The sequence below is a fragment of the Heterodontus francisci genome, chromosome 4, assembly GCF_036365525.1.
Source record: "Heterodontus francisci isolate sHetFra1 chromosome 4, sHetFra1.hap1, whole genome shotgun sequence".
Lineage (NCBI taxonomy): Eukaryota > Metazoa > Chordata > Chondrichthyes > Heterodontiformes > Heterodontidae > Heterodontus > Heterodontus francisci.
In genome coordinates this window covers 144,547,288-144,574,673 of record NC_090374.1, presented here as the reverse complement: position 1 = coordinate 144,574,673, position 27,386 = coordinate 144,547,288, and the positions used below count along the sequence as shown (strand labels likewise).

At 43.7% G+C, this 27,386-nt stretch overlaps 1 protein-coding gene across 1 annotated transcript in view; it reads left to right on the top strand.

The window, feature by feature from the left end:
* Window positions 1-27,386, top strand: part of mtap (methylthioadenosine phosphorylase) — a 229,590-nt gene that overhangs the window by 193,598 nt on the left and 8,606 nt on the right. Inside the window, exon 7 of the mRNA XM_068030256.1 lies at window positions 24,753-24,875. Coding sequence (XP_067886357.1) covers window positions 24,753-24,875 — 123 coding nt within the window. The remainder of the gene's footprint in view (window positions 1-24,752; window positions 24,876-27,386) is intronic.

Sequence of the window (27,386 nt, the reverse complement as noted above, 5' to 3'; positions counted from 1 at the left end):
AAGCAGATACATTAGGGGCATTTAAGCGACTCTTGGATAGGTACATGGATGATAGTAGAATGAAGGGTAGGTAGTTAGTTTGATCTTAGAGTAGGTTAAAGGTTCGGCACAACATCGTGGGCCGAAGGGCCTGTACTGTGCTGTACTGTTCTATGTTCTAACAGTAGGAAAGGTAATGAATATTCTTTTGTGGATAAACTAAGTATGGCACAGAGAGCATGATGTAGATGACAGCATAGAAGATAATGATGTATCATATGACTGCTAATGTAGACTGTTAAATAAAAGAGTCCTGCAAATTTATGAACTATATAAAAATATTATAATCACTCTCCCACTCCGAGTCAATTGAGTGCAAAATACTGTTAATTCTCCCCTTCCCTACACAACACTGGTCCACATTACCCCTCACCAGGGGTATACAAGCTGCAATGAGTTTGGTACACCAACAGTACCTAATGCCAAGTTCACAATGGTGTTAGCATCAATTGCTTGTACCAAATTTATCATGCAACTGTAGGGAATGTGAAATTGATAATCTTGTTCCCCTTGTGCTTTCTGTAGCAGGTATTCTGGCGTTGGATTAGAGTTATTTTGGTTCCAGTAAAGTAATTGGAGCCAGCACAGGACCTAGAACCAGTGGGTAATATATCATATCCTTGTGTTCAAAGCCCTCCATGGCCTCTCCCCTTCTTAGCTCTGTAGTCTCCTCAGCCAAGGCCTCTGTATTCCTCCAACCCTGGCCTCTTGTTTGCAGGCTAATAACTTCACCCCACCATTGGCAGCAATGCCTTTGGATGTCTAGGCCCTGAGCGCTAAAATTCTCCACTCCACCTTCCTTTAAGATTGTCCTTAAAACCTACCTCTTTTGGTCACTCCTCTTAAAACATCTTCGGTGGCTCCATGCCAGTTTTCTTCTTTACATTCCTGTGAAGCATCTTGAAATGTTTTCCAAAGGTAAAGGTGCTTTATAAATGCAAATTGTTGCTGCATAGGACTCTCTATGTATTGAAATGTACTATGTACTCTCTACATAGCTGCAGGTGCAAATTTAAAAAAAGGGAAAGGCTAGATTGTGAGGGGGGAGAAAAGTGGGCAGTGCCAACAAAAAGCTTAGTTCAGTCTAAATCTTTCTGCAAATGAGGAAGTTTAAACCTACAATTCTGGTTGGTACACTCAGCTGGGCATAGTTTGATTTATTTTAAATCCTGTTTGTCTCCTTACCCAGTTTCTAATAGCTGTACTATTAGCTGCAAATCTATTTAATACAGATTGGTGCTGTCTGTTTTGACCTGTTGCATGTTACACGAATCCATGGACACTAAACTTTGATGATGGCTGAAAAAATTATTTTTAAGCTATTTATATTTTTCTCTTCAAACTTCTCCTTTCTGTGCCTTCCTCGCCTAAACCTGTTGATTTTTGGGTCGCGATATTTACAGGGCTGGACAGTCGGGGGTGAGGGTGGAGCTACAGACGGGAAGCCAGGAAGCACAATTAAAACTGGAGGGCACCTTATAATTTTTTTTTTCTCCAGGTTTCCTGCCCAACAGCCAGCTTAACGGACAGGACAGGAAAGTTTACAGCAGAAAGACGCAGTGGAGGAGCAAGTAGAGAGAGATCGCCGATGGTGGCGGGGTAGAGATGATGGGACGGGTAGCAAATAGTGGTCAGAGGAAGGGAGCTCATGGTCTATTAGGGCGAGGTGATGGAGGTGTGTTGGGGCATTTACAGATAATCTTGTGGGGCCTGGAGGGAACACTCTTGCTCCTCCAGGCCCACAAGCAGTGCTGTTAATATGGAGCCAGCCTTTGTTGCCGCCTTTTGCATTCCATGTTTACTGAGCCCAGGGAAACCCGGCCAATATGAGTTAAGAATAAATAGGTCGTTGGTTGCCCGATGCCCGACCTTTATCCAGCTTCCATTAATCCACAAGTAGGAAGGTTCAAGGCAGCATGTAGTCAGGCTTGAAATTTTAACTTCTCACCCGACACAAATCCACCCATTTTTGAGAATTAAAATTGCACCCATGATAACTTAAAGCCCCTGTACCTTATCCAAATGACCAGTCTTTACATGTGAGCCTGGAAAGCAAGCACCAACAAGCTTCTTCATCAATGCCGTCAAGCTGATCCTATTCTCTCTCAACGTTCTCGCACACAATTTCCAGCAGGAGTTACTGGTAGCAACCAAGGGCTAAATTTTTAGCCCTTCCGTCTGGTGGCACTGCCCCAAGAAGGGGTGAGCAATGTCATATCTCCCATTGTCACTGTGGTTGCAGCACTGTTAACTGGAGCAGCCCCTTGAATTGGGAGGTAGACATAATTAAAATGGAAATCGATATTCTATAACATCTGTAGGAACCAGATTTCAATTTTTGGACTGAGCTGGGTGAAGCATGCAGTGTACACCCTCTGACCAGCTTCAGGTGGCAGTCTGAAGAGGACCTGAAAGCTGAGTTCTTCAGAAATTTTGTGTGATGAGGGAGCCGGACTGCTGCTCCAAGCCCCACAAACCGAGCCCAGGTGATTGTCACTCCGCTACCTGCAGATTGATGCCCCACACCCGGAAACCTACCTACCTTCCAACCCAGAGGCCAACCAGACAGCCTGATAATGTGGTGGCATGCAGCCAGTAGGTGACCCGAGAGCATTCGTACCTCTACCACAGCCTGCTGACCTGATGCCAATAAACAGGACCTCCAACAGAACGACTGGACGGTTGGAGATCTCTCTGAAGGAAATTCCATCCCAGAAGTCAGAATCCTCAGCTGGTTTTTATTTTTTTCCCTCTGGTGCCCCCTCAAAGCCCTGTGGGACTTGTACCACCTTCCCAGCTGAGTCCAGCTAGCTCAGTACTGGCTGGGTATCGTCTGCATAGAAGAATGGGGAAACCACTGTTAACCAGCCAAAAAAATTTATTTTGCATTTTATTTTTACTTTGCAATTTAAACATTTCTCTGAACTTTCTCACAGTTTAAATGCTGCTCACCATAAAGTTGATGCTGTTCTGCATGCATTGCACTTTGGGGTCAAACAGCACTGCTGGACTTGCTAACAGCTGGCAGTGCTGTTTGAAGTCCAGCCAAAACAACGACGAGTTGTTCCTTTCATTGGCTGAAGCAGTTACTGTGGTTGCTTTGTCTGTGTGCTTTGGAGAAGCTCAGTTTCCATTTGCACTTTAGCTCTTTTATTAAGAATTTTTTGAGTTACTTCTGTTGACCAGCATGTGAGGCTTTTGAATTGCTATGAAATAAGTGGCTCAATAGCATACAAGTGGCAACTGTTACACAATTTGAAACTGGAGGTAATCTTGCATCGGAATTGAACTCCAAATATTTTTTGCTTCGGTGTCAAAATAGTTGCAAAGAAATCTTGTCAGGAGTAGCAGACGCCATGATATAAAGAAACCACATTTGACTTACAGTAAATATAATATTTTCAGATGTTCCAGTAAGCTGGGATAAAATAAAGAATTCTTTTTGCTTATTGACTAGTGTGATCTCCTGGGTTTTGACAGTCTCTTGGCTTTGTTGGTGTCGATAACCTAATAGCTATATGCGAGGGAGTTACTGTAATCCAATGAAGGGATTCAGAAGCCAGCATTAACCTCAAAATTACAATTAGCTTATAAATTTGAAGCTGAGTTTTGGCTTGTGTTATTGTCTTGTATACATTTTACATTTTTAATACTACATACTTTTTAATGGCTGTTTTCTTACCAATATGCATCTTGTTGAGCATGATTGGATGTTTGCCTATTTTAAATAAACCAATAGGGATGGTGATGGGTTGCCACGGTGTTATTAACAGAAAGACTACTGCACAAGTGAGGAAGCACCACAAATATAATTAAGCACAAAGTCTGATGTAACTAAAATAAGCATATTATTTAAATCATAATGCTAGTATCTGCATAATAAGGTACTAGCATTACAATTGATTGTGACATTTGACCTTCAGGATAATTCAACGGCGGGCAGGGTACAGGGTATGATTTCAAAATTTGGAGATGACAGGAAAATTGGAAGCCTAGTAAACAGCAATGAACATAATAATAGATGCCAAGAGGACATAAACAGACTGGTGGAATGGTCCGAAACAAAACATATGAAATTCTATGCATAAAAGTGTGAGGTGATACATTTGGGTAGGAGGAATGATAAGAGACAATACATGCTAAATGGTACAATTTTAAAGGGGTTGTCAAGAAGATAAGAGACCTAGAGGCGTTGGTGCATAAATCTTTTAAGGTGGCAGCTCAGGTTCACAAAGCAGTTAATAAAGCATATGGGACCCAACTACATCCACTTGTTCCCCTTTATCTACCCTGCTAGTTACATCCTCAAAAAAAACTGTAATAGATTTGCCAAACAATATTTCCCTTTCGTAAAACCATGTTAACTCTGGCTAATCATTGTATGACTTTCTAAGCGCCCAGTTATCACTTCCTTAATAATGGATTCTAACATTTTTCCGATGCCTGGTGTCAGGTTAACTGGCCTGTAGTTCCCTGTTTTCTCTCTCCTTTTCAGAACAGCAAGCTTATATTTCTATGTACTCTCCAACTCAATGTGAAATTCTATCATAGTATGATCACTTTTTGCCAGAGGATCCCTGACTCAGATCTTTGCTAGTTACCAATCCACGGGAGCATATCTAGAATCTATGGAATTCTAGAAGATCACAGCAAATGAGATCACAGTTTTCTCTTTTAGAACCTCAGGATATGGGCCATCAGGTCAAGGGGATTTGTTGGCTTTTAGCCCCATTAATTTCTCCAGTACTTTTTCTTCATGAATAATTACTTTAAGTTTCTCATTCTTCTTAGATCCTTGGTTCCCCACTATTTCTGGGGTTTTTTGTGTCTTTTACTGCAAAGCCAGATGCAAATTATTTGTTTAATGTCTGTCATTTCCTTATTCCCCATTATAATTCCTATTCTCTCAGCCTTTATAGGGACTTTCTCTACTTTCTTTTTACAAACTTGCAGAAGCACTTCCAATCTGTTTTCATATTTTGTGGTAGTTTACTCTCTCACTGCATTTTCTCTATTGATTTTTTTGGTCATCCTTTGCTGGCCTCAAATTCTCCCAATCCTCAGGCTTACTACTCTTGGCATTATAAACTTTTTCTTTTGATCTAATACTATCCTTAACCTCTTTAGTTAGCCACGGATGAATCACTTTTCCCATGGAGTTTTTATTTCTCAATGGAATGTATATTCATTGATGGAATATTTCTTTAAATGTTTGCCATCTAGCATTTTGCCTTTTAATCTAATTTCTCAATCTACCTTAGCCAACTTGCCCCTCACATCTATGTAAATGGCCTTTCATTGCAGCAGCTTTTTTGGGAGCAGAGAGTGCGAGCGAGTGAGCAGCTGGGAAGGTCAGTTTAAAGTAAACTTAATTTCTTTTTGTTTTCGGCGGAGACCAGGGGGCTGCTGGGTAAGTAAAACCCGATATATTTGGGCCGTTTAAAATAACTTGCCTTTCATTGCAGCAGCTTTTTTGGGAGCAGAGAGTGCGAGCGAGTGAGCAGCTGGGAAGGTCAGTTTAAAGTAAACTTAATTTCTTTTTGTTTTCGGCGGAGACCAGGGGGCTGCTGGGTAAGTAAAACCCTATATATTTGGGCCGTTTCTGAACCCGAGACGCTACACCTGTAGTGTCTCCCACCCACCACCCTCCTCTAACCAAAAAAAAAGGACTCGGTGGTGTGTAGATAAGGTAAGGCTTTTTCTATTTCTCTTTTTTTTTATCGTGTGATTGGTTAAAAACTTTTCGTTCCTTTTTCATTTAACTAAGTTTAAGCTTAAGATTAAAAATGGCAGGAGATCTCAGACCTGTGACATGCTCCTCTTGCTCAATGTGGGAGCTCAGGGACATGGCTGATGTCCCTGACTCCTTCACGTGCAGGAAGTGTGTCCAGCTGCAGCTCTTGTTAGACCGCATGACGGCTCTGGAGCTGCGGATGGACTCACTTTGGAGCATCCGCGATGCTGAGGAGGTCGTGGATAGCACGTTTAGTGAATTGGTCACACCGCAGATTAGGATTGCTGAGGGAGAAAGGGAATGGGTGACCAAAAGGCAGAGAAAGAGCAGGAAGGCAGCGCAGGTGTCCCCTGCGGTCATCTCCCTCCACAACAGGTATACCGTTTTGGATACTGTTGAGGGAGATGGCTCACCAGGGGAAGGCAGCAGTAGCCAGGTTCATGGCACCGTGGCTGGCTCTGCTGTTCAGAAGGGCGGGAAAAAGAGTGGAAGGGCTATAGTCATAGGGGATTCGATTGTAAGGGGAGTAGATAGGCGGTTCTGTGGTCGAAAACGAGACTCCCGAATGGTATGTTGCCTCCCAGGTGCACAGGTCAGGGATGTCTCAGATCGGCTGCAGAACATTCTGAAGGGGGAGGGTGAACAGCCAGTTGTCGTTGTGCACATAGGCACCAATGATATAGGTAAAAAACGGGATGAGGTCCTACAAGCAGAATTTAGGGAGTTAGGAGCCAAGTTAAAAAGTAGGACCTCAAAGGTAGTAATCTCAGGATTGCTACCAGTGCCACGTGATAGAGTAGAAATGAAAGAATAGTCAGGATGAATGCGTGGCTTGAGAGATGGTGCAGGAGGGAGGGGTTCAGATTTTTGGGACATTGGGACCGGTTCTGGGGGAGGTGGGACTATTACAAATTGGACGGTCTACACCTGGGCCGGACTGGAACCAATGTCCTTGGGGGTGCTTTTGCTAACGCTGTTGGGGAGGGTTTAAACTAATGTGGCAGGGGGATGGTAACCAAATGAGGTCAGTGGAGAGTAAGGAGGTAGTAACTAAAGCCTGTAAGGAACTAGATAATGAAGTCAGCGTGACGAAGGGAAAGAGTAGGCAGGGAGCAGATGATGAACGCAAAGGGACTGGTGGTGTGAGGTGTATTTGTTTTAATGCAAGAAGTGTAGTAGGTAAGGCAGATGAACTTAGGGCTTGGATTAGTACCTGGGAGTATGATATTGCTATTACTGAGACTTGGTTAAGGGAAGGGCATGATTGGCAACTAAATATCCCAGGATACCGATGCTTCAGGCGGGATAGAGAGGGAGGTAAAAGGGGTGGAGGAGTTGCATTACTGGTCAAAGAGCATATCACAGCTCTGCTGAAGGAAGGCACTATGGAGGACTCGAGCTGTGAGGCAATATGGGCAGAACTCAGGAATAGGAAGGGTGCGGTAACAATGTTGGGGCTGTACTACAGGCCTCCCAACAGCGAGCGTGAGATAGAGTTACAAATATGTAAACAGATTATGGAAAGATGTAGGAGCAACAGGGTGGTGGTGATAGGAGATTTTAATTTTCCCAACATTGACTGGGCTTCACTTAGTGTTAGAGGTCTAGATGGAGCAGAATTTGTAAGGAGCATCCAGGAGGGTTTTCTAGAGCAGTCTGTAAATAGTCCAACTCGGGAAGGGGCCATACTGGACCTGGTGTTGGGTCAACTATACCAAAATTTGGCAGGAGCTGGGGAATGTAGATTGGGAGCAGCTGTTTGAAGGTAAATCCACATTTGATATGTGGGAGGCTTTTAAAGAGAGGTTGATTAGCGTGCAGGAGAGACATGTTCCTGTGAAAATGAGGGGTAGAAATGGCAAGATTAGGGAACCATGGATGACAGGTGAAATTGTGAGACTAGCTAAGAGGAAAAAGAAAGCATACATAAGGTCTAGGCGGCTGAAGAAAGACGAAGCTTTGAAAGAATATCGGGATTGTAGGCGCAATCTGAAATGAGGAATTAAGAGGGCTAAAAGGGGTCATGAAATATCTTTAGCAAACAGGGTTAAGGAAAATCCCAAAGCCTTTTATTCATATATAAGGAGCAAGAGGGTAACTAGAGAAAGGATTGGCCCACTCAAGGACAAAGGAGGAAAGTTATGCGTGGAGTCAGAGAAAATGGGTGAGATTCTAAACGAGTACTTTGCATAGGTATTTACCGAGGAGAGGGACATGACTGATGTTGAGGTTAGGGACAGATGTTTGATTACTCTAGGTCAAGTCGGCATAAGGAGGGAGGAAGTGTTGGGTATTCTAAAAGGCATTAAGGTGGACAAGTCCCCAGGTCCGGATGGGATCTATCCCAGGTTACTGTGGGAAGCGAGAGAGGAAATAGTTGGGGCCTTAACAGATATCTTTGCAACATCCTTAAACACGGGTGAGGTCCCAGAGGACTGGAGAATTGCTAATGTCCCCTTGTTGAAGAAGGGTAGCGGGGATAATCCAGGTAATTATAGACCGGTGAGCCTGACTTCAGTGGTAGGGAAGCTGCTGGAGAAGATACTGAGGGATAGGATCTATTCCCATCTGGAAGAAAATGGGCTTATCAGTGATAGGCAACATGGTTTTGTGCAGGGAAGATCATGTCTTACCAACTTAATAGAATTCTTTGAGGAAGTGACAAAGTTGATTGATGAGGGAAGGGCTGTAGATGTCATATACATGGACTTCAGTAAGGCGTTTGATAAGGTTCCCCATGGTAGGCTGATGGAGAAAGTGAAGGCGCATGGGGTCCAAGGTGTACTAGCTAGATGGATAAAGAACTGGCTGGGCAACAGGAGACAGAGAGTAGCAGTGGAAGGGAGTTTCTCAAAATGGAGACGTGTGACCAGTCGTGTTCCACAGGGATCCGTGCTGGGACCACTGTTGTTTGTGATATACATAAATGATTTGGAGGAAAGTATAGGTGGTCTGATTAGCAAGTTTGCAGACAACACTAAGATTGGTGGAGTAGCAGATAGTGAAGGGGACTGTCAGAGAATACAGCAGAATATAGATAGACTGGAGAGTTGGGCAGAGAAATGGCAGATGGAGTTCAATCAGGGCAAATGCGAGGTGATGCATTTTGGAAGATCCAATTCAAGAGTGAACTATACAGTAAATGGAAAAGTCCTGGGGAAAATTGATGTACAGAGAGAATTGGGTGTTCAGGTCCATTGTTCCCTGAAGGTGGCAACGCAGGTCAATAGAGTGGTCAAGAAGGCATACGGCATGCTTTCCTTCATCGGACGGGGTATTGAGTACAAGAGTTGGCAGGTCATGTTACAGTTGTATAAGACTTTGGTTCAGCCACATTTGGAATACTGCGTGCAGTTCTGGTCGCCACATTACCAAAAGGATGTGGATGCTTTGGAGAGGGTGCAGAGGAGGTTCACCAGGATGTTGCCTGGTATGGAGGGCGCTAGCTATGAAGAGAGGTTGAGTAGATTAGGATTATTTTCATTAGAAAGACGGAGGTTGAGGGGGGACCTGATTGAGGTGTACAAAATCATGAGAGGTATAGACAGGTTGGATAGCAAGAAGCTTTTTCCCCAGAGTGGGGGATTCAATTACTAGGGGACATGAGTTCAAAGTGAAAGGGGAAAAGTTCTTTACGCAGAGGGTGGTGGGTGCATGGAACGCATTGCCAGCGGAGGTGGTAGACGCGGGCACGTTAGCGTCTTTTAAGATGTATCTAGACAGATACATGAATGGGCAGGAAGTAAAGAGATACAGACCCTTAGAAAATAGGCGACAGGTTTAGATAGAGGATTTGGATCGGCGTAGGCTTGGAGGGCCGAAGGGCCTGTTCCTGTGCTGTAATTTTCTTCTTTGTTCTAAATTACTTTGTTTAATTTTAATATTGTAATTTTGTGCTTAAGTATGTCACTCTCCAAGTCAATGTGAAATTCTATCATAGTCTGATCACTTTTTGCCAGAGGATCCCTGACTATGAGATCACTAATTAACCCTGTCTCATTGTGCAAGACATGATCCAAAAGAGCCTCTTTTCTGGTTGGTTCCACAATGTATTGAACAAAGAACAGTACAGCACGGGAACAGGCCATTCGGCCCTCCAAGCTTGCACCGATCTTGATGCCTGTCTAAACTAAAACCTTCTGCACTTCTGGGGACCCTATCCCTCTATTCCCATCCTATTCATGTATTTGTCAAGATGCCTTTTAAACGTCGCTATCGTACCTGCTTCCACCACCTCCCCCAGCAGCAAGTTCCAGGCACTCACCACCCTCTGTGTAAAGAATTCCCTACCACATCCCCACCATTCTCCTACTACCTACCTACACTAGGGGCAATTTACCTATCAACCTGCACGTCTTTTGGCTGTGAGAGCACCCAGCAGAAACCCACACAGTCACAGGGAGAACTTGCAACTTCCGCACAGGCAGTACCCACAGGTGGTGCTAATCACTGTGCCACCCTGTCTCAATTGCATTTCATGAGCTCATCCTGCAGACTATTTTTGCCAATTTGATTTGTCCAGTCTATATGAAGATTAGAACCATCCACGATTATTAAATTACCTTTATTACAAGTTCCTTTTATTTTTTGATTAATAGCATGTCCAACAGTATAGAACCTGTTAGGAGGCTATAAATTACTCCCACTAGTGTTTAATGCCCCTTGTTATTTCTTGTCTTTTTTTTTATTCGTTCATGGGATGTGGGCGTTGCTGGCCAAGCCAGCATTTATTGCCCATCCCTAATTGCCCTTGAGAAGGTGGTGGTGAGCTGCCTTCTTGAACCGCTGCAGTCCATTTGGAATAGGTATACCCACAGTGCTGTTAGGAAGGGAGTTCCAGGATTTTGACCCAGCGACAGTGAAGGAACGGCGATATAGTTCCAAATCAGGATGGTGTGTGACTTGGAGGGGAACCTGCAGGTGGTGCTGTTCCCATGCATCTGCTGCCCTAGTCCTTCGAGGTGATAGAGGTCACGGGTTTGGAAGGTGCTGTCTAAGGAGCCTTGGTGCTTTGCTGCAGTGCATCTTGCAGATGGTATGTACTGATGCCACTGTGCGTTGGTGGTGGAGGGAGTGAATCTGTGTGGATGGGGTGGCAATCAAGTGGGCTGCTTTGTCCTGGATGGTGTCGAGCTTCTTGAATGTTGTTGGAGCTGCACCCATCCAGGCAAGTGGAGAGTATTCCATCACACTCATATTGTCCAGATCTTTCTTCATTTCTACATGGACTACTTCACTATCTTAGGAGTCACGAATGGTCATCAGTGAACATCCCCAGTTCTGACCTTATGATTGAAGGGAGGTCATTGATGAAGCAGCTGAAGATGGTTGGGCCTAGAACTACCCTGAGGAACTCCTGCAATTATGTCCTGGAGCTCAGATGATTGACCTCCAACAACCGCAACCATCTTCCTTTGCACTTAGTATGACTCCAACCAGCAGAGAGCTTTCCCCCGATTCCCATTGACTTCAGTTTTGCTGGGGCTCCTTGATGCTATACTTGGTCAAATGCTGCCTTGATGTCAAGGGCAGTCACTCTCACCTCATCTCTGGAGTTCAGCTTCTTTTGTCCATGTTTGAACCAACGCTGTGATGAGGTCAGGAGCTGAGTGCCCCTGGCTGAACCCAAACTGAGCATCACTGAGCAGGTTATTGCTAAACAAGTGCCGCTTGATAGCACTGTTGATGACACCTTCCATCACTTTACTGATGATTGAGAGTAGACTGATGGGGCGGTAATTGGCCGGGTTGGACTTGTCCTGCTTTTTGTGTACAGGACACATCTCCATCCATACTCATTCAACTTTGAGCTAAGATTCTTCCTCACTACGGTTCATATATCATCCTTTATTATCAGAACTATCCCCTCCTTTCTCCACCCCCCCCCCCCCCCCCCCCCCAACCCCTCACCCCTTAATCCATTTTGTCTGTCTTTTTGAAACATCAAGTATCCTAGAATATTTATTTCCAATTTTGGTCCTCTTGCAACCAAGTCTCTGTCATGGCTATTCGATCAAACCCATTTATCTCTATTTATGCTGTTAATTTGTCTATCTTGTTACAAATGATTCGTGCGTTCAGATAAAGTGCCATTAATTTTAAGTTTTTACCATTTTTTCCTGATTTTTATCTTATTCACTGATGTGCTATTACCGTTGTATGCCTTGTCCTTTCCTGCTCATGTTTACTCAAATCACCACACTGCTCTTTTCTCTTTAGAGTTATAAATTTCCCCTCACCTGAACCCTCCGTCCCACCTTTTTAGTTTAAAACCTGAGAGTGGACGTTGGTGTTCACAGTTGTGAATCAAGACTCAGCACTCCAGTATTTCCGCTGTGGAATGTCCATTATTTGGCCCAACAGACAATAGGGAAACTACACCCACATTGAACTTGGGACACAATGAAAGTAGTAGTCAGTGGCCAGGCCTGACAGTGGAAGAGCCAAGCAGCTATGTTGAGATTGTTAAATGAATGATTAATGATCCAATCTGTACATGATGATATCTGAACTTGCAGCAGCAAACGCTGCGTGTGATTTTTAAAAATTATTATTCATTTTGTGGGATGTGGGCGTCGCTGAATAGGCTAGCATTTATTGCCCTTGAACTGAGTGGCTTGCTGGGCAATTTCGGAGGGCATTTTAGAGTCATATGTAAGCTAGACCAGGTAAGGACGTCAGATTTTCTTATTAGTAAACCAGGTGAGTTTTTATAACAATCAACAATGGTTTCATAGTCACAATTAGACTAGCTTTTTAATGCCAGATTTATTAATTGAATTCAGATTTCACCATCTGCCATGGTGGGATTTGAATCCATGTCACCAGAGCACTAGCCCAGGCCTCTGGATTACTAGTCCAGTGACATTACCACTATGCCACCACCTCCTCATAGTCCATAACAGGCATTGTTCCAATTCTGTATGGTCACACCAAGGAATAAAACAAATGATGCATTACTAAACCTTCTTTTGGGCAAGCAGTAACATTTTAAATCTCCAATTTCACATTTTTCTCCTTTACTCTCCCTGCTCCCCTGAAGGTCCCCTGCAGCCCTCTAGTACTTAATGAAATGTCAATCTTTCATCTATGTGAGATAGTGAGTTTTGACAGAGTATTTAACCATGTGGGCCATCATAGATGCTATATAGCTATGCACGTGCACTTTCTGAATAGGTCACTGAGTCACAGTCAGGAACAGCTGATTTTTTGAACACTCTTTTCTAATTGAGTTAAACTGCCACTCTGGCTGAGAGGAACTAACTCAGTGCAGACATCGATTCAAACCTGAGACTTTTCTGATATTTATGCCTCAGGGCCAGTTGTTGAAAATTTGCATTTTTACCTCCCTGTTGGATTTTGATCTGGTTTTGTGAGTGCAACTGTATACTAAGCTCTTGCTGTCTGCTTGCAGTTAAATAACATTATTCATCCATACTCTCCAAGCCGTGTTGGAGGTTAGTTGGGATATAGGGACCCATTTTTCTGCATGTATAGTATATTGATGTCATTAAAGATCCTCATTCCAATGGTGGTAATGATGGGCAAGCAGCAAACAATACATTTACATTTGATGGGGTGTCTTCAGATGGTGTATTTTTGCTGATGGTTGTGGAGGCCAATCCTTGAGAGGCAGGCTCTGCCACAGTGCCGCACATGAAGCTGCCAAGTGACGTTTTGTAGCTTTCGGTGTGGCGCCTGTTGCCAAGCTGCTGTAGTTGCTGGTCGTCCAAATTGGATCATTGTAACTTGCAGTTTTTTTTTTACACAAGACTGCGTCGTCTTAATCCACAACAAACTTATCAATGTTTTCAGTCACTGTTCATCCATCTCATTTTTCTGCAACAATTTTCACCCAGATCAATAACTGATGTAATGTTAATTCTGACCATCCTGCATTCTGTATCCCAATATGCACAAATAATGAAGAATTTCAGGTGACCATCAAACCAGCTATGGAACGATATCTTCGATGAGTGCTTGCAATGCCAATGAAAAAGTGGATCTCTGCTCCTGTTGGAGGAAGATAGATCTGATTAGTTATATTTATCAGTACAGCTGACAGTGGTTGTCTATTCTCTTTTTCTTTCATGGAAAATGGGCTCTAGTTACTGTGAAACACCGGTCGGTCTCCAGAGGCAATTTAAAGGAATACAGCTTTTTTAAAACTATAATCAGTCTGTAGGTAAATTAGAGTAAAATAACTATGCACCTCTAGATTGTCTCTAGCTAACCTGTGTTTCACAATAACTCGTCAGTTCTGTGAGGAACTTGAGTTTCCTACTTCTGATTTATTTTATTTTATTCATGGTAAGAAGCTATACTGGGGCTTGGGAGGAGGGAAGGAATAATTCACTGGTATTACTGACCTACCAGCATGTTTTAACAACATTGCCCTTTTACTGTTGCTCCTTTTTGTGGTTCCAGCTGGCCCAAGAGTGAAACCAGGTAGAAGCAGTTTTTGTCACTGCCATGGAGATATGCAACCATGATGTTCATAGGCTGGAGCTCTATTCTCGGCAGAGCAGGATTTCAGCCATGCTTGGTCTACACACAATAATTTAACCATTTCATAATAAAGTGGAATGTTTAAAATGAACCTGTTTTGCTTCATGAGTGGCCTTGTCCATTTCTCCAGTTGTCCCCTTAGTAGCAGCACAGGAAAATTACTGGGTGAATATTTGGCTATGTAAATATATGCAAACCATCAGCAAAGAGATGCTGCAGCCTGAGAGTTGAGATAATTAAGAAGAATGTGACCAAACAAGCTCAGACACTAGATTCAGACACTATGCTTGACTTCCGTGACAAGGAGTTGATGGCTGTTCACTTTGTGGCCTGATTTTGAATTTAGCCCAGATTAATGGGATGCAAGTCTCCTCTTTCTGTTGTCGTGGGGCTTTTTTTGGAGTTTCATTCCAGCTGTTATTAATTGTAGATTCACAGTACAAAGACAATTCAGCACCGGTTTGAAAAGTCAGTTAAAAGAGGCTATAAAGGTTGCTGGTGCAGAAAATAGACATTAACCCAGGTGGCACAGGGGTTGTTCTTTCAAAGTCCCAACTAAGATACACTATTAGGGCAGATTAGAAGGACTTTTACTCTGCAGTTAACCTGCGCTGTATCTGATGTTGGAATACTTGATGCTAATGCTGGGTACCCACAATAGAAAAAAAGTATTGGAATACTCATCACTGAGATTCTCGATAAGCCCAAATTCAATGGAGACATTCCTCACTTCAGGATTAAAGTGTTTAAAAGTTAAAGCTGTTATCTTTGATTCTATGGGAAAATCACCACACAAGCCAAGGACAGTGTCTGAATCTAGTGTTTGAGCATGTTTAGTCACACTCTTAATTATTTTGTACACTCATCTGAAGCCTTTCATTTGAAGTGTGAAGCAGGTATCTCTAGTTTAATGCTACAATTTGTGCACACAATGTTTGCAATTGTATTTTAAGTTTCTAATTTTAAAAAAACATTGTATTTCGAAAGGCTTTTTGTGGAAGTGCATATTTTTGTCATTTAGCCTTTGTTCTGAGCACCATCAAGGGACTACTACCACCCCACCTCTCAGCTGCTATGTTAGGCCAAGCCCATTTATAACTAAACATAAAGGGCCAAACTGTAAGGTAAAGTATTTGAGGAGGAGACTTGAAGACTGGGGAGCTAGGTCAGGATTTTTAGCCTCTGATGGGAGTGCGCACGGAGGCGACTGGGTGCAAACATTGACGCCGCTGGCCAGCCGGCCGGCCTGCCAGTTTACCGACACCATCCCGCCCCAAGCCATTTTACTAGAGGATGGGGGGGGCTACCCACCTGCAAGTGGCAGGTAGCCAATTAAGGTGAGTAAATGATCACTTAAGGCCTATTGTCAGAGGCCGACTGGAATTTTCTAGTTGGCCTGCAGGATCCCTGAGGCAGCGGCAACAAGGCCAGGTGTCTGAAGACAGCCTCTTAGCAGCAGACCAGGATACCAGTGCTCCAGGCAGCATTTGCAGCCTCCTGTCCACATTGGTGGCCTGGCTGTTAAGAGCATTCTTTATTTAAAATGTTTAATTGATTTTGTTTTATTTAAAATGTCCATCTTGGGGCGCCTCCCCCTCTCACCTGGAAAGGCGATCTGCTGCTTCTAAGCTGGAGGGCCTCCTGATTGCCCTCCAATTTTGAGAGCCTGCCCGCAGTCCTTAATTGGATGGCAAGCCTGCCCTCTGGCCACTAAGTGACCAATCCAGGGAAAATCTTTGCCAGGTGACTGTTCTTCTCGCAGCGGGTTATTGTGACACCCATTTGACCCTGACATCAGGGGTCCCGACCCAAAACCCAAAATCCTGCCCCTAATATGTTATTTCTGAAACTTCTGCCAATAATGCCTGAGGCAGTGCCAGTGCTCTGCTATCTTCGGGTGACTTGGCTTTCAAGCATTTCACCCAGGAATTTTCACATGCCTTTCATAACAATATTGAATACTTAAGTTTTTTTTTTGGTTGTTTCCTTATTTTTAATGTGCGTGTGTATTTCCTCCACTGAAGCCTTTCAGTTGTGGCTGCAACTAAGCCAGGCCCCTATGCAACCAGGTGGAGCAGGTGAAAAGCTGCTCTTTGGCTCTTCTTAAAAGCACTAATCTTCCATCAGACAGAACACCTGCGAAACTCAGCACTGGTGGATACCAACAGTGGCTGCCATTGCTGGGATCGCCACCATCACAAGTTACAAAGAGAATGAGAGGAACGATTATGGCTTATGGATTTGGGCATTTAGGCCCTTCTGTTGTTTAATGCTTGAACATAATTGAGTCTGATTCAGGTAAACTGGCATGATGCAAGTAGTTTTAGTTTTAGAGATACAGCACTGAAACAGGCCCTTCAGCCCACCGGGTCTGTGCCGACCATCAACCACCCGTTTATACTAATCCTACACTAATCCCATATTCCTACCACATCCCCACCTGTCCCTATATTTCCCGACCACCTACCTAACCTAGGGGCAATTTATAATGGCCAATTTACCTACCAACCTGCAAGTCTTTTGGCTTGTGGGAGGAAACCGGAGCACCCGGAGAAAACCCACGCAGACACAGGGAGAACTTGCAAACTCCACACAGGCAGTACCCAGAATTGAACCCGGGTCGCTGGAGCTGTGAGGCTGCGGTGCTAACCACTGTGCCGCCCAATTAATATTTATTTGTCGTTTGCAACAACTTTCATTTTGCAACAACAGTTTTCATTTATTTATCCCCCCCTCCGCACCCAACTCCCACATTCTTTATTTCTTTTGGCTTTAGGTTTTCTCTACACAGTGGGTTGGATTTTATAGGCCCCCCTGAGGCGGGGTCGGAGCCTGGGGGCGGGGGGTGGGCAATAGAATTGCGATGGGAGGTGGGCAGTGGAGAACCTGTCACCAAGCAATTTTGCCAGGGGCAGGATAGGCCAACGATGGCCTTCCCACCCAGAGGCCAATTGAGGCACTTAAGTAGCCTGTTAACAATCACTTAAGAGTCTCTTCCCACTACCTCACCCCACCCCCTGCCACTGGGATTTAATCAGCTGCAGGGGGTACCTCCGCAACACAGGGAGGTCGCCCAGTAATACAAGGTGCCTTCCCTGCAGAGGGGTGGGACCCCCCCCCCCCCCCCCCCCCACTCTGTAGGCAATCTGTGGTCCACAACAGACCCACACCAGGAAAACCTCCACCTCTCTAGACCACCCCACCCCACCCCCCACACTCGCCCACCACTTGCCAGGGCATTCCATACTAGCCCGGTCACCCCGCCAAACTTACCTAAGGTCCGGATCTCCAGCACTGCACCTGGGTACAAGTCCTCTGCAGTATTGGCAGTGGCCACTGCTCCTGGTGGTGCTGCCAATACTGCTGAGCTGTCGCCCTTGTGATCGGCTGAAAATGCTTGGAGACGAGATCCCCTTCTTTAAAGGGACAGGGACCCTGGAGCCGGCCACTTAAAGGCTGGACCAACGCAAGATCGTGCTGACGGGGCTCGGAAATGTTGAGGCGGGTTGCCGACTGTTGGGAGCCTTGCCGGCCCCACAAAATCCAGCCAGTGGTACCATACAACACGTTGCCAAATCTTTGATAATGGCGCTCTTGAGCCAAAGGGGGATGCAAAGGCAGAACATGTTGATTGGCTCACTTCCCACCACCATGAGGTATACCGGCTCGAGGAACACTGTGTTGACTGAACCATCTGTCAAGAATTTGGGGTTTTCCACCAGGTATTTTCTCTGATTTTGTCACCGGTTTCTACTATAAGCGGACCTCAAATCCTCTTTGATCAGATTGCATATTTTACTGCAACAACTTGCATTTATATAGCATCTTTAATGTAATAAAACTCCCCAAGGTGCTTCACCGGAGCATTATCAAACAAAATTTGAAACTGAGCCACAAAAAGAGGTAGTAGGACAGATGACAAAAGCTTGGTCAAAGAGGTACATTTTAATGAGTACCTTTAAGGAGGAGAGAGGCAAAGAGGTTTAGGGAGGGAATTCCAGTGCTTGGGTCCAGGCAGCTGAAGGCATGCTCACCAATGACGGAGCGATGGAAATTGGGGATGCTCAAGAGGCCAAGGTTAGAGGAGCAGAGAGATCTCGGAGCATTGTAGAGTAGGACGAGGTTATCGAGATAGGGGCATGTAATGGAGTTCAGAAAAGTGAAACTTTGTAGGTACAAGCTACTGAGATATTGCAAGTGATGCGTACACATTCTCTTTTATGACAAGTGGTTTGAAAAGCATTCTATCAAGGCAGGCACAGTTTCAAATCAACCACTGGGTTTGTTTTATATAAAGCTCATAAATGGACAGTATGCAACTTTCACAGTGAGAACCATGCTCATCAGTTCTGAAGATATGCCTACAGATGCCATTTTACTATCTCTCCAGGTATGGGCACACTTTCTAGCTAAGCTGTTCCAAAACTAACTGATCTAGACTTCCTGTTGCTGTCTGCTACAGCACAGCTTACCCACCATGTCTATGAAAGACAGTCGCTTAAGTCTATGGGTCAACTTTCCAAGCCATCAAATAAGCCACCAGCCTGACTGAAATGCCTTCTCTTTGATGTGGGCATATGCAGATCCCAAATGTCTGACCCAGCCAAGGCCCTCTGAGTGATTGTACTGAAATGGCACCAAGTCTGATGGGTGTCACAAGGGAAACACGAATCACAGTGCCATGAAATGCTCAAGATTGTGTAGAATTGTTTACTGATTACCACTTAAAATTAATATGATAATCGTCCTGGTTTCATCCTGCTGGCTTATTTTTAAGGTGAAAATGTGGAACTTAACATGACAGAAATATTACAAGTTAAGAAATTCAGTACAGGCAAAAATCTAAAACCATTGTGAATGCCCTTCTTGTACCAGCCACTGGAAGTGATGCGAGAGCAGAAAGAATTGATTGATGTTTTTGTGTTTGTATGAGTACTTAGATTAAAGATTTTTCACATGCCTGTCAGAAAAATGGTAGTCCAATGATTTTTTTTCTCTCATACTTCTGTAATTCTGCATCTAAGATCTTAATGAAGCATAGAATAATTCACCTCTTTCAGTATGAATTTTTCCAGTTGCCGTCAATTGTACAGGATTTTTATCTCTATCTATATATATATATATATATATATATATATATATACACACACACACACACACACAAGTAGTTTACATTCACAAGGAGCAGTTCCACTGCCATCAGAATTGTGTTATTAAATTGTCCATAATCCATACATTATACCCTACCTAGTGGAAGCATCCATTTAACAGGAGTATTTGTTAAGCTGCCAGTTTTCGATCTGAATGTCATGCATTGCTTGCCTATTGGTAGTGATTGAATGAAGGAACCATTTTTGCTTTTTTTTTATTAGTTCATGGGCTTTGGCATCGCTGGCAAGGCCAGCATTTATTGTCCATCCCTGATTGCCCTTGAGAAGGTGGTGGTGAGATGCCTTCTTGAACCACTGCAGTCCTTGGGGTATAGGTACACCAACTGTGCTGTTAGGAAGGAAATTCCAGGATTTTGAACCAGCGACAGTGAAGGAACAGTGCTATAGTTCCAAATCAGGCTGGTGTGCGGCTTGGAGGGGAACTTGCAGATGGTGGTGTCCCATGCATCTGCTGCCCTAGTTCTTCTTAGGTGGTAGAGGTCGTGGGTTTGGAAGATGCTTTCGAAGGAGCCTCGGTGCATTGCCGTGGTGCGTCTTGTAGATGGTACACACTGCTGCCGCTGTGTTTCGGTGGTGAATGTGGTGGATGGAGTGCCGGTCGAGTGGGCTGCTTTGTCCTGGATGGTGTCAAGCTTCTTGAGTGTTATTGGAGCTGCACCCATCCAGGCAAGTGGAGAGTATTCCATCACACTCCTGACTTGTGCCTTGTAGATGGTGGACAGGCTTTGTGGAGTCAGGAGGTGAGTTACTTGCCGCAGGATTCCTAGCCTCTGACCTGCTCTTGTAGCCACGGTATTTACATGGCTACTCCAGTTCAGTTTCTGGTCAATGGTAACCCCCAGGATGTTGATAGTGGGGGTTTCAGCGATGGTAATGCCGTTGAACATCAAGGGGAGATGGTTAGATTCTCTCTTCTTTGAGATGGTCATTGCCTGGCACTTGTGTGGCACGAATGTTACTTGCCACTTATCAGCCCAACCATGGATGTTGTCCAGGTCTTGCTGCATCTGGACACTGGCTGCTTCAGTGTCTGAGGAGACGCAAATGGTGCTGAGCATTGTGCAAACATCCCCACTTCTGACTTTATGATGGAGGTAAGGCCATTGTGATGAAGCAGCTGAAGATGGTTGGGCCTAGGATACTACCCTGAGGAACTCCTGCAGTGATGTCCTGGGACTGAGATGATTGACCTACAACAACCACAATCATCTTCCTTTGTGCTCGCTATGACTCCAACCAGGGAGAGTTTTCCCCCTGATTCTCATTGGCTCCAGTTTTGTTAGGGCTCCTTGATGCCATACTCTTGTCAAATGCTGCCTTGATGTCAAGGGCAGTCACTCTCACCTCACCTCTGGAATTCAGCTCTTTTGTCCATGTTTGAACCAAGCCTGTAATGAGGTCAGGAGCTGAGTGGCCCTGGCAGAACCCAAACTGAGCATCAGTGAGCAGGTTATTGCTGAGCAAGTGCTGCTTGATAGCAGTGTCGAAGACCTCTTAGATCACTTTGCTGACGATGGAAAGTAGACAGGCTAGTAATTGGCCGGTTTGGATTTGTCCTGCTATTTGTGGACAGGACATACCTTGGCAATTTTCCACATTGCCGGGTAGATGCTAGTGTTGTAGCCATGGCAGCAGCCCATTCACATGCTTGTACTATTTGTGTAATCTTTATTTTTATTTCAGACATCTTTTCTACTATCTTCTGTCCAGATTATCTTTTGAAGTTCATTTTATTCATGCTTCATTAGTCCTCTCAGGAAAATTTGAAGTGGAAAAATTAACCACATCGACCCTTTCCATAGCTGACTGCTTTCTTTACCCCACCAGAAATTTATATTAGAAATTCTTCTTAAAAAAAATCAAAAGATAAACATTCTAGACAAACTTCTTTTAAAACTTAATTTGATATAAAAAAGAGGATGCATTAAATAAACATCGAGTTGTTTGCCATACAGAAGTCATTTTATGTTTTGTTGTCAAGTCAAGTCAAGTATGACCTGTAAAGTATCATGCAAGATTATAACTTGGAACAACAAAGGAAGTCAAATTCTAGTCATTAACCTCCGGCCTGATTAAGTAAGCTCGTGTGTGTATTTTTCCATTGTGCTGTGCACTCTTACATCACCGTCACTGGCACAAATATTGCACATGGTTTGAAAATCCTGTCACCACCAGAAGTGCTACCAGTAGAATGCAGCATTCCAGCATTTGTGGAAAGACAGTAACGAGATTCATAGTCCCGTAGAGATTATTTTTTGCTACATTGGCCATTTTTGTTTGCTGCTCGTAGGAGTTTGCTAGGTTGCATTGGGTGGTGGGGTGGGGGGCTGATAGCATGTAGGAATTACTTCATGCTGGGATGGGATAGGCTCAATGGACCAGCTGTTATCATATGTCTGCATTTAAGTGGAACCAAGCATCAGGTATTCTAACACTTGTGCAGAAAAGCATGGCAACACATGCCATTTGTGTAAGCTATCGATCATTAGCTGCCACAGCTCTCAATTAAGGGTATAAGGAAACTTCACTAGGGAAGGGTAGACATTTGTTTTGTTTGTGGCTGCTTGGGGTACCTATGGCTAATTTGGTTATCTATCAAAAGCTTTTACAGCCAAGGTCTATGCTATATATCATTTTTACAATAATTTGAATAAAATCTGCTTGCTATATTGGATATATACTTTACAATGCAAATGTGGTTCATTTATACAGAAACTGGTTGCTTTGAATTTTGAGCACTGTACACATGAAAGCAGGCTAATAGTATAGGTCATAGTGTGATATACTTTATTTCATAAGGGGAAAAGGCACAGTTGTTTTAGTTAAGCCTTTTTAAAAAATAAAATGCCAATTAGAGTTTTTTAACTGAAACATTTTTCTTAATATCTACATCCTTATAATCAAATAAAGATTGGTTTAGCTTTTTTTTAAGTGTAACAAACATGTTCTCTCCATATAGTACCCACTTCTCAGGTGAAGGAGTATATGAAAAATGTGATGACTGAAGTCTTTGCCACCAGTGGTTGAGTAGAGAGAAAGGAGGCACCCAGTAAGCTAGAGTCAGGAGAGCGGAGGGTGTAAGCTGGGACATCAGCCTGAAAAAGATTGCGGAGGTAGGGTGGAACAGGCCATAGAGGGATTTGAAGCTGAAGATGACTATTTTGAAATCAGCAAGCCATAGGCCAGGGAACCAGTAGAGTTTAACAAGAATGGGGTTCTTGGACAACTGGAGATGAGTGTGCAACAGGATGCAGTGGCAGAGTTTAGAATGAGTTGGAGTTAGTGTAGGATGGAGTTTGGGAGGCTTGCAAGGAAGACCTTTGGTCAAAAGTATGGGCAACAGTCACAGAAACATTGAGGGTGAATTAGGAAATCCAAATCATTCCTTTAAATGTTACAAAAAAGAAAAAATGTTAAATATTAGACATTCCCATTTAGGACTGAGATGAGGAGAAATCTTTTTTCTGAGGGTCATATGGAACTCTTTCTTGGAGAGCGGTGGCGCCGGGGTCATTGAATGTTTTTAAGGCAGAGGTAGACAGATTCTTGACAAACAAGGGTGCCAAAGGGTATCAGGGGTAGGCAGGGGCGGCGCAGTGGATAGCATCACAGCTCCAGCAACCCGGGTTCAATTCTGGGTACTGCCTGTGTGGAGTTTGCAAGTTCTCCCTGTGTTTGCGTGGGTTTCCTCCGGGTGCTCCGGTTTCCTCCCACATGCCAAAGACTTGCAGGTTGATAGGTAAATTGGCCATTAGCAATTGCCCCTTGTGTAGGTAGGTGGTAGGGAAATTTAGGGACAAGTGGGGATGTGGTAGGAATATGGGATTAGTGTAGCATTAGTATAAATGGGTGGTTGATGGTCGGCACAGACTCGGTGGGCCGAAGGGCCTGTTTCAGTGCTGCATCTCTAAAACTAAAAAAACTAAGAAAGTGGAGTTGTGTCCATAAACAGATCAGCCATGATCTTGTAGAATGGCGGAGCAGGCTCAAGGGGCTGAGTAGCCTACTCCTGCTCCTAGTTCACATGCAAACCAGGCATTTATATTTTATATGTCCTGACACTTCATAGTCAAACTAATTGATTTTTATTTTGAAGTTCGGTCACCATTGTTAAGTAAACAAATGTAGCAAATAATTTTCATACAGCAAGTTCCCACAAATGGCAAATCAATATGAATGATCATTTGATCTGTTTTGGTGGGATTGATTGAGGAAGCAATGTTGGCCAGGACACTGGGAAAACAACCCGCTCCTCTTCAAATAATGCTGTGGGATTTACCTGATTCTACCTGGATCACCAGAACAGGGACCTTACTTTAATATCTCATTTAAAAGACAAAATATGCCTGACAATGCAGTACTCAATCAACACTGCACTATATTATGTGTTTGAATTCTCAAATACGGCTTGAACTCTCACTCTTCTGACTCGGAGGTGAAAGTGCTATTTTAGGTCAACCTAATCCCTAATATTGTACCAGGTGTGCAACTCAGCTGGAAACTATATGTTTGGTACCAGATATCACTGATTACTTTATCATCAAAGTGAAGTACTAATGGATGGAGCATCAAGATTGTCATGGAACATTTAGGGCGGCGCAGTGGTTAGCACTGCAGCCTCACAGCTCCAGGGACCCGGGTACGATTCCGGGTACTGCCTGTGTGGAGTTTGCAAGTTCTCCCTGTGTCTGCGTGGGTTTTCTCCGGGTGCTCCGGTTTCCTCCCACAAGCCAAAAGACTTGCAGGTTGATAGGTAAATTGGCCATTATAAATTGTCACTAGTATAGGTAGGTGGTAGGGAAATATAGGGACAGGTGGGGATGTTTGGTAGGAATATGGGATAAGTGTAGGATTAGTATAAATGGGTGGTTGATGTTCGGCACAGACTCGGTGGGCCGAAGGGCCTGTTTCAGTGCTGTATCTCTAATCTAAAAAAATTGTCAAACCTGAAATACCGTGACTCCAAGTAAATCTGATTTGTCAAGTGTTATGATGTCAGTATTGTTGAAAGAAGTATCTGTAACAGTATATCTATCTCAGTCATCTACAATACTCAAACAGTATTATATGTTGCATTATCAAGGATCGCATATGGCCCTGGGAAATAATGTGGGGAAAGTGTGTCGAACAGTTTCCTTTGGCATTAAATGTAGAAATCATAAACTGTTTTTACAAAGAAAGTGTTTACAATTTTGTTACACACAACACACAGAGGAAATCCTCCACCATCAAGATGAATGAGATAGTAAATTGTTTCCTGTAAGGAAAAGTGATTTTTTCTTTCCTTATTTAAATTACAGGTCTCTGTGGAAAAGGTCCTCAAAGTAATGAAGGAGAATGCAAACAAGGCTTTGAGTATAATTCTCACTGCAATTCCACAGATTGCATCCATGGATTGGTCTGAGAGCATCAAGAGTTTGAGTGTAAGTTACGGAAATACAACCGAACAGCAATTTGATAGATCACAATGCAAATGCACAAACCATCTTGTCTTTGGTGTATTATGGCTGTGTGTAAACCCCAATCCTCAGCTGTAAAGCAAATGGCCAGCAGCCTTGGCCTTGTCTGAAGCATGACACAGTGCCTGTACAGATACTACTTCCCTTTGCTATAATTGTCAAAGTTGGTAACATTGTTGCTCTTGTTCAGAAAGTTGTGGAGTCAAGTCTATGCCGTAATCCAACTAGTATCAGAAATTCAGGTGTACAGGGCACTATTTTCCAACCATTATTGTGAATGGTCAGAAAATCACAGGTGGTGCATGTCAGAATTTCCAAAATGTACTTTTGCCCGGTGAGGCTCCCCACCAATAATCCAAAGTTGGAAAATTACCCCCAATTGCGTATTTTTAGCATTCTTTGTTTTCATTTTAGATTTGTAGTATTCACAGTTTTATAAACTAAAAAGTAGGCAACCAGTGCAAACTGTGGGACTTTCCCTGATATAAAAATTATAAGAATTAATTCCCAGTTGAGAACTTACTCAAGTGTCCTGAATTTCTATCTGATATTTCCTCTTGTCCCATAGGAAACGAACGAGAAATGCTTTCAACAGAGCTCTTATACAGACACACACGCTAATTGTAGGGAAAGTCCATCAGTAAAGGCTCGCCTACACATTGGAAAGTACCAAGTGCCTAAAATGTGTCAATATTTCTGTTTTCTTCAATGGGTGGCTATTGCCTGGCTCTGTCTGACACATTTTATAAACAAATTGAAAAGCTGTCTTCCTTAATAATCAATTTTTAAAATCATTGTGGATGGGCCGCCAAGAAGAATAAGCAGTCCAGAAACATTCTTATAATTTGAAAGGAGTGAAGGTGATTCCTAATTGTTTTTGTTTAGTAAGGTGTTTTACATATCCTTAGATTTTAACCATTTACAGACTTGTTGCCCTCAAAACAAAAGTTAACATGCTTATGTAATTATCCTTATGCATTTTGAACACTGCTTTATGCACACTTTTATACCTTTGACACCAAGGGGGGAGAAATTTGTTTGCGTAGCACTGCTTCTAACTGTGCAACGCAAACTCACTTCGATTCCCAGGAGCAAGCAGCACCACAGGCCACGACCTGCATGACATTTTTCTATGATATTGAAGAATGCCGTGCAGGCCACACAGGTAGTGTAGAGGTGGCCCGATATGAACAAATTTCTGCTTCCAAGTGTTGGCACTCGGCATTCAGCAGTCAGATATATCATACGCCAAACAAAAACTCACTCTGCTCTGCTGTAAAATTGGGGAAGATATAGTGAAATCAAAATACTTCTTTAAACGACATGTTTACTGTTTTGTTACACATAGAGTAAATTTTCACAAAGCATATTGTAAATGTCATTCTTAAAAGAGCAGGAAGTGTGATGGCATCCAAACTACATCAACAGGATATAAATGAGATGAAAGCCAAATTCATTCCAGTGGAAAGCTAATTTATTGAACAACAATTGATACTTGTGCAAACCTACTAGTTGGACACATTTTTGGAGGCTGAAGCCTTCACTAAATGCTGATGGTGAAAAGTGTAGACAAATTTGTGCTGCAGCAATGTGACTTTTTCTATTTTCCACACCCAATATCTTTATTGGCTTTCTGAATATTATGAACTTAGTTTCAAATTACGGGCAGTTCTATGATATCAGGTCATGTGCTGGATTCCACAGGAACCTCAGTCAGCAGCGACAGTTGCATTCAAACCGAGGCCTCAGACAACAAAGGGCAGATTACTAAGCAGTGCACCACCCAGCTTATTTTTAAAATTTATCTTTTATATTTTTTGGGGATCAGAGAGCATCATTTCATCATATAAATCACAGAAAAGGCAACCACTGATCACTTCCATCTGTGTCCATCCCTAGAACATTCTCTCTCTCAATTTGCTTACAACTGCATTCTCAAAATCCCAATTGTCTGGCCTTTGGCTCCCTGTTCACCACAACATTACTGCAGCTACTGATTTGCTCTCTCTCCCACCCCGTGTTCTCTCTCTCTCTCTCTCTCTCTCTCTCTCTCCCACCCCGTTCTCTCTCTCTCTCTCTCTCCCACCCCGTTCTCTCTCTCTCTCTCTCTCCCACCCCGTTCTCTCTCTCTCTCTCTCCCACCCCGTCTCTCTCTCTCTCTCTCTCTCTCTCTCTCTCTCCCACCCCGTTCTCTCTCTCTCTCTCTCTCTCTCTCTCTCTCTCTCCCACCTCTCTCTCTCTCTCTCTCTCTCTGTCTCTGTCCATCTTTCATGCCTGAGTCTCTCTTTCACCCCCGTTCCCCCTCTCCCACCCCGTTCCCCCTCTCCCACCCCGTTCCCCCTCTCCCACCCCGTTCCCCCTCTCCCAGCCCGTTCCCCTCTCTCTCTCTCTCTCTCTCTCTCTCTCTCCCACCCCGTTCCCCCTCTCTCTCTCTCTCTCTCCCACCCCGTTCCCCCCCTCTCTCTCTCTCTCTCA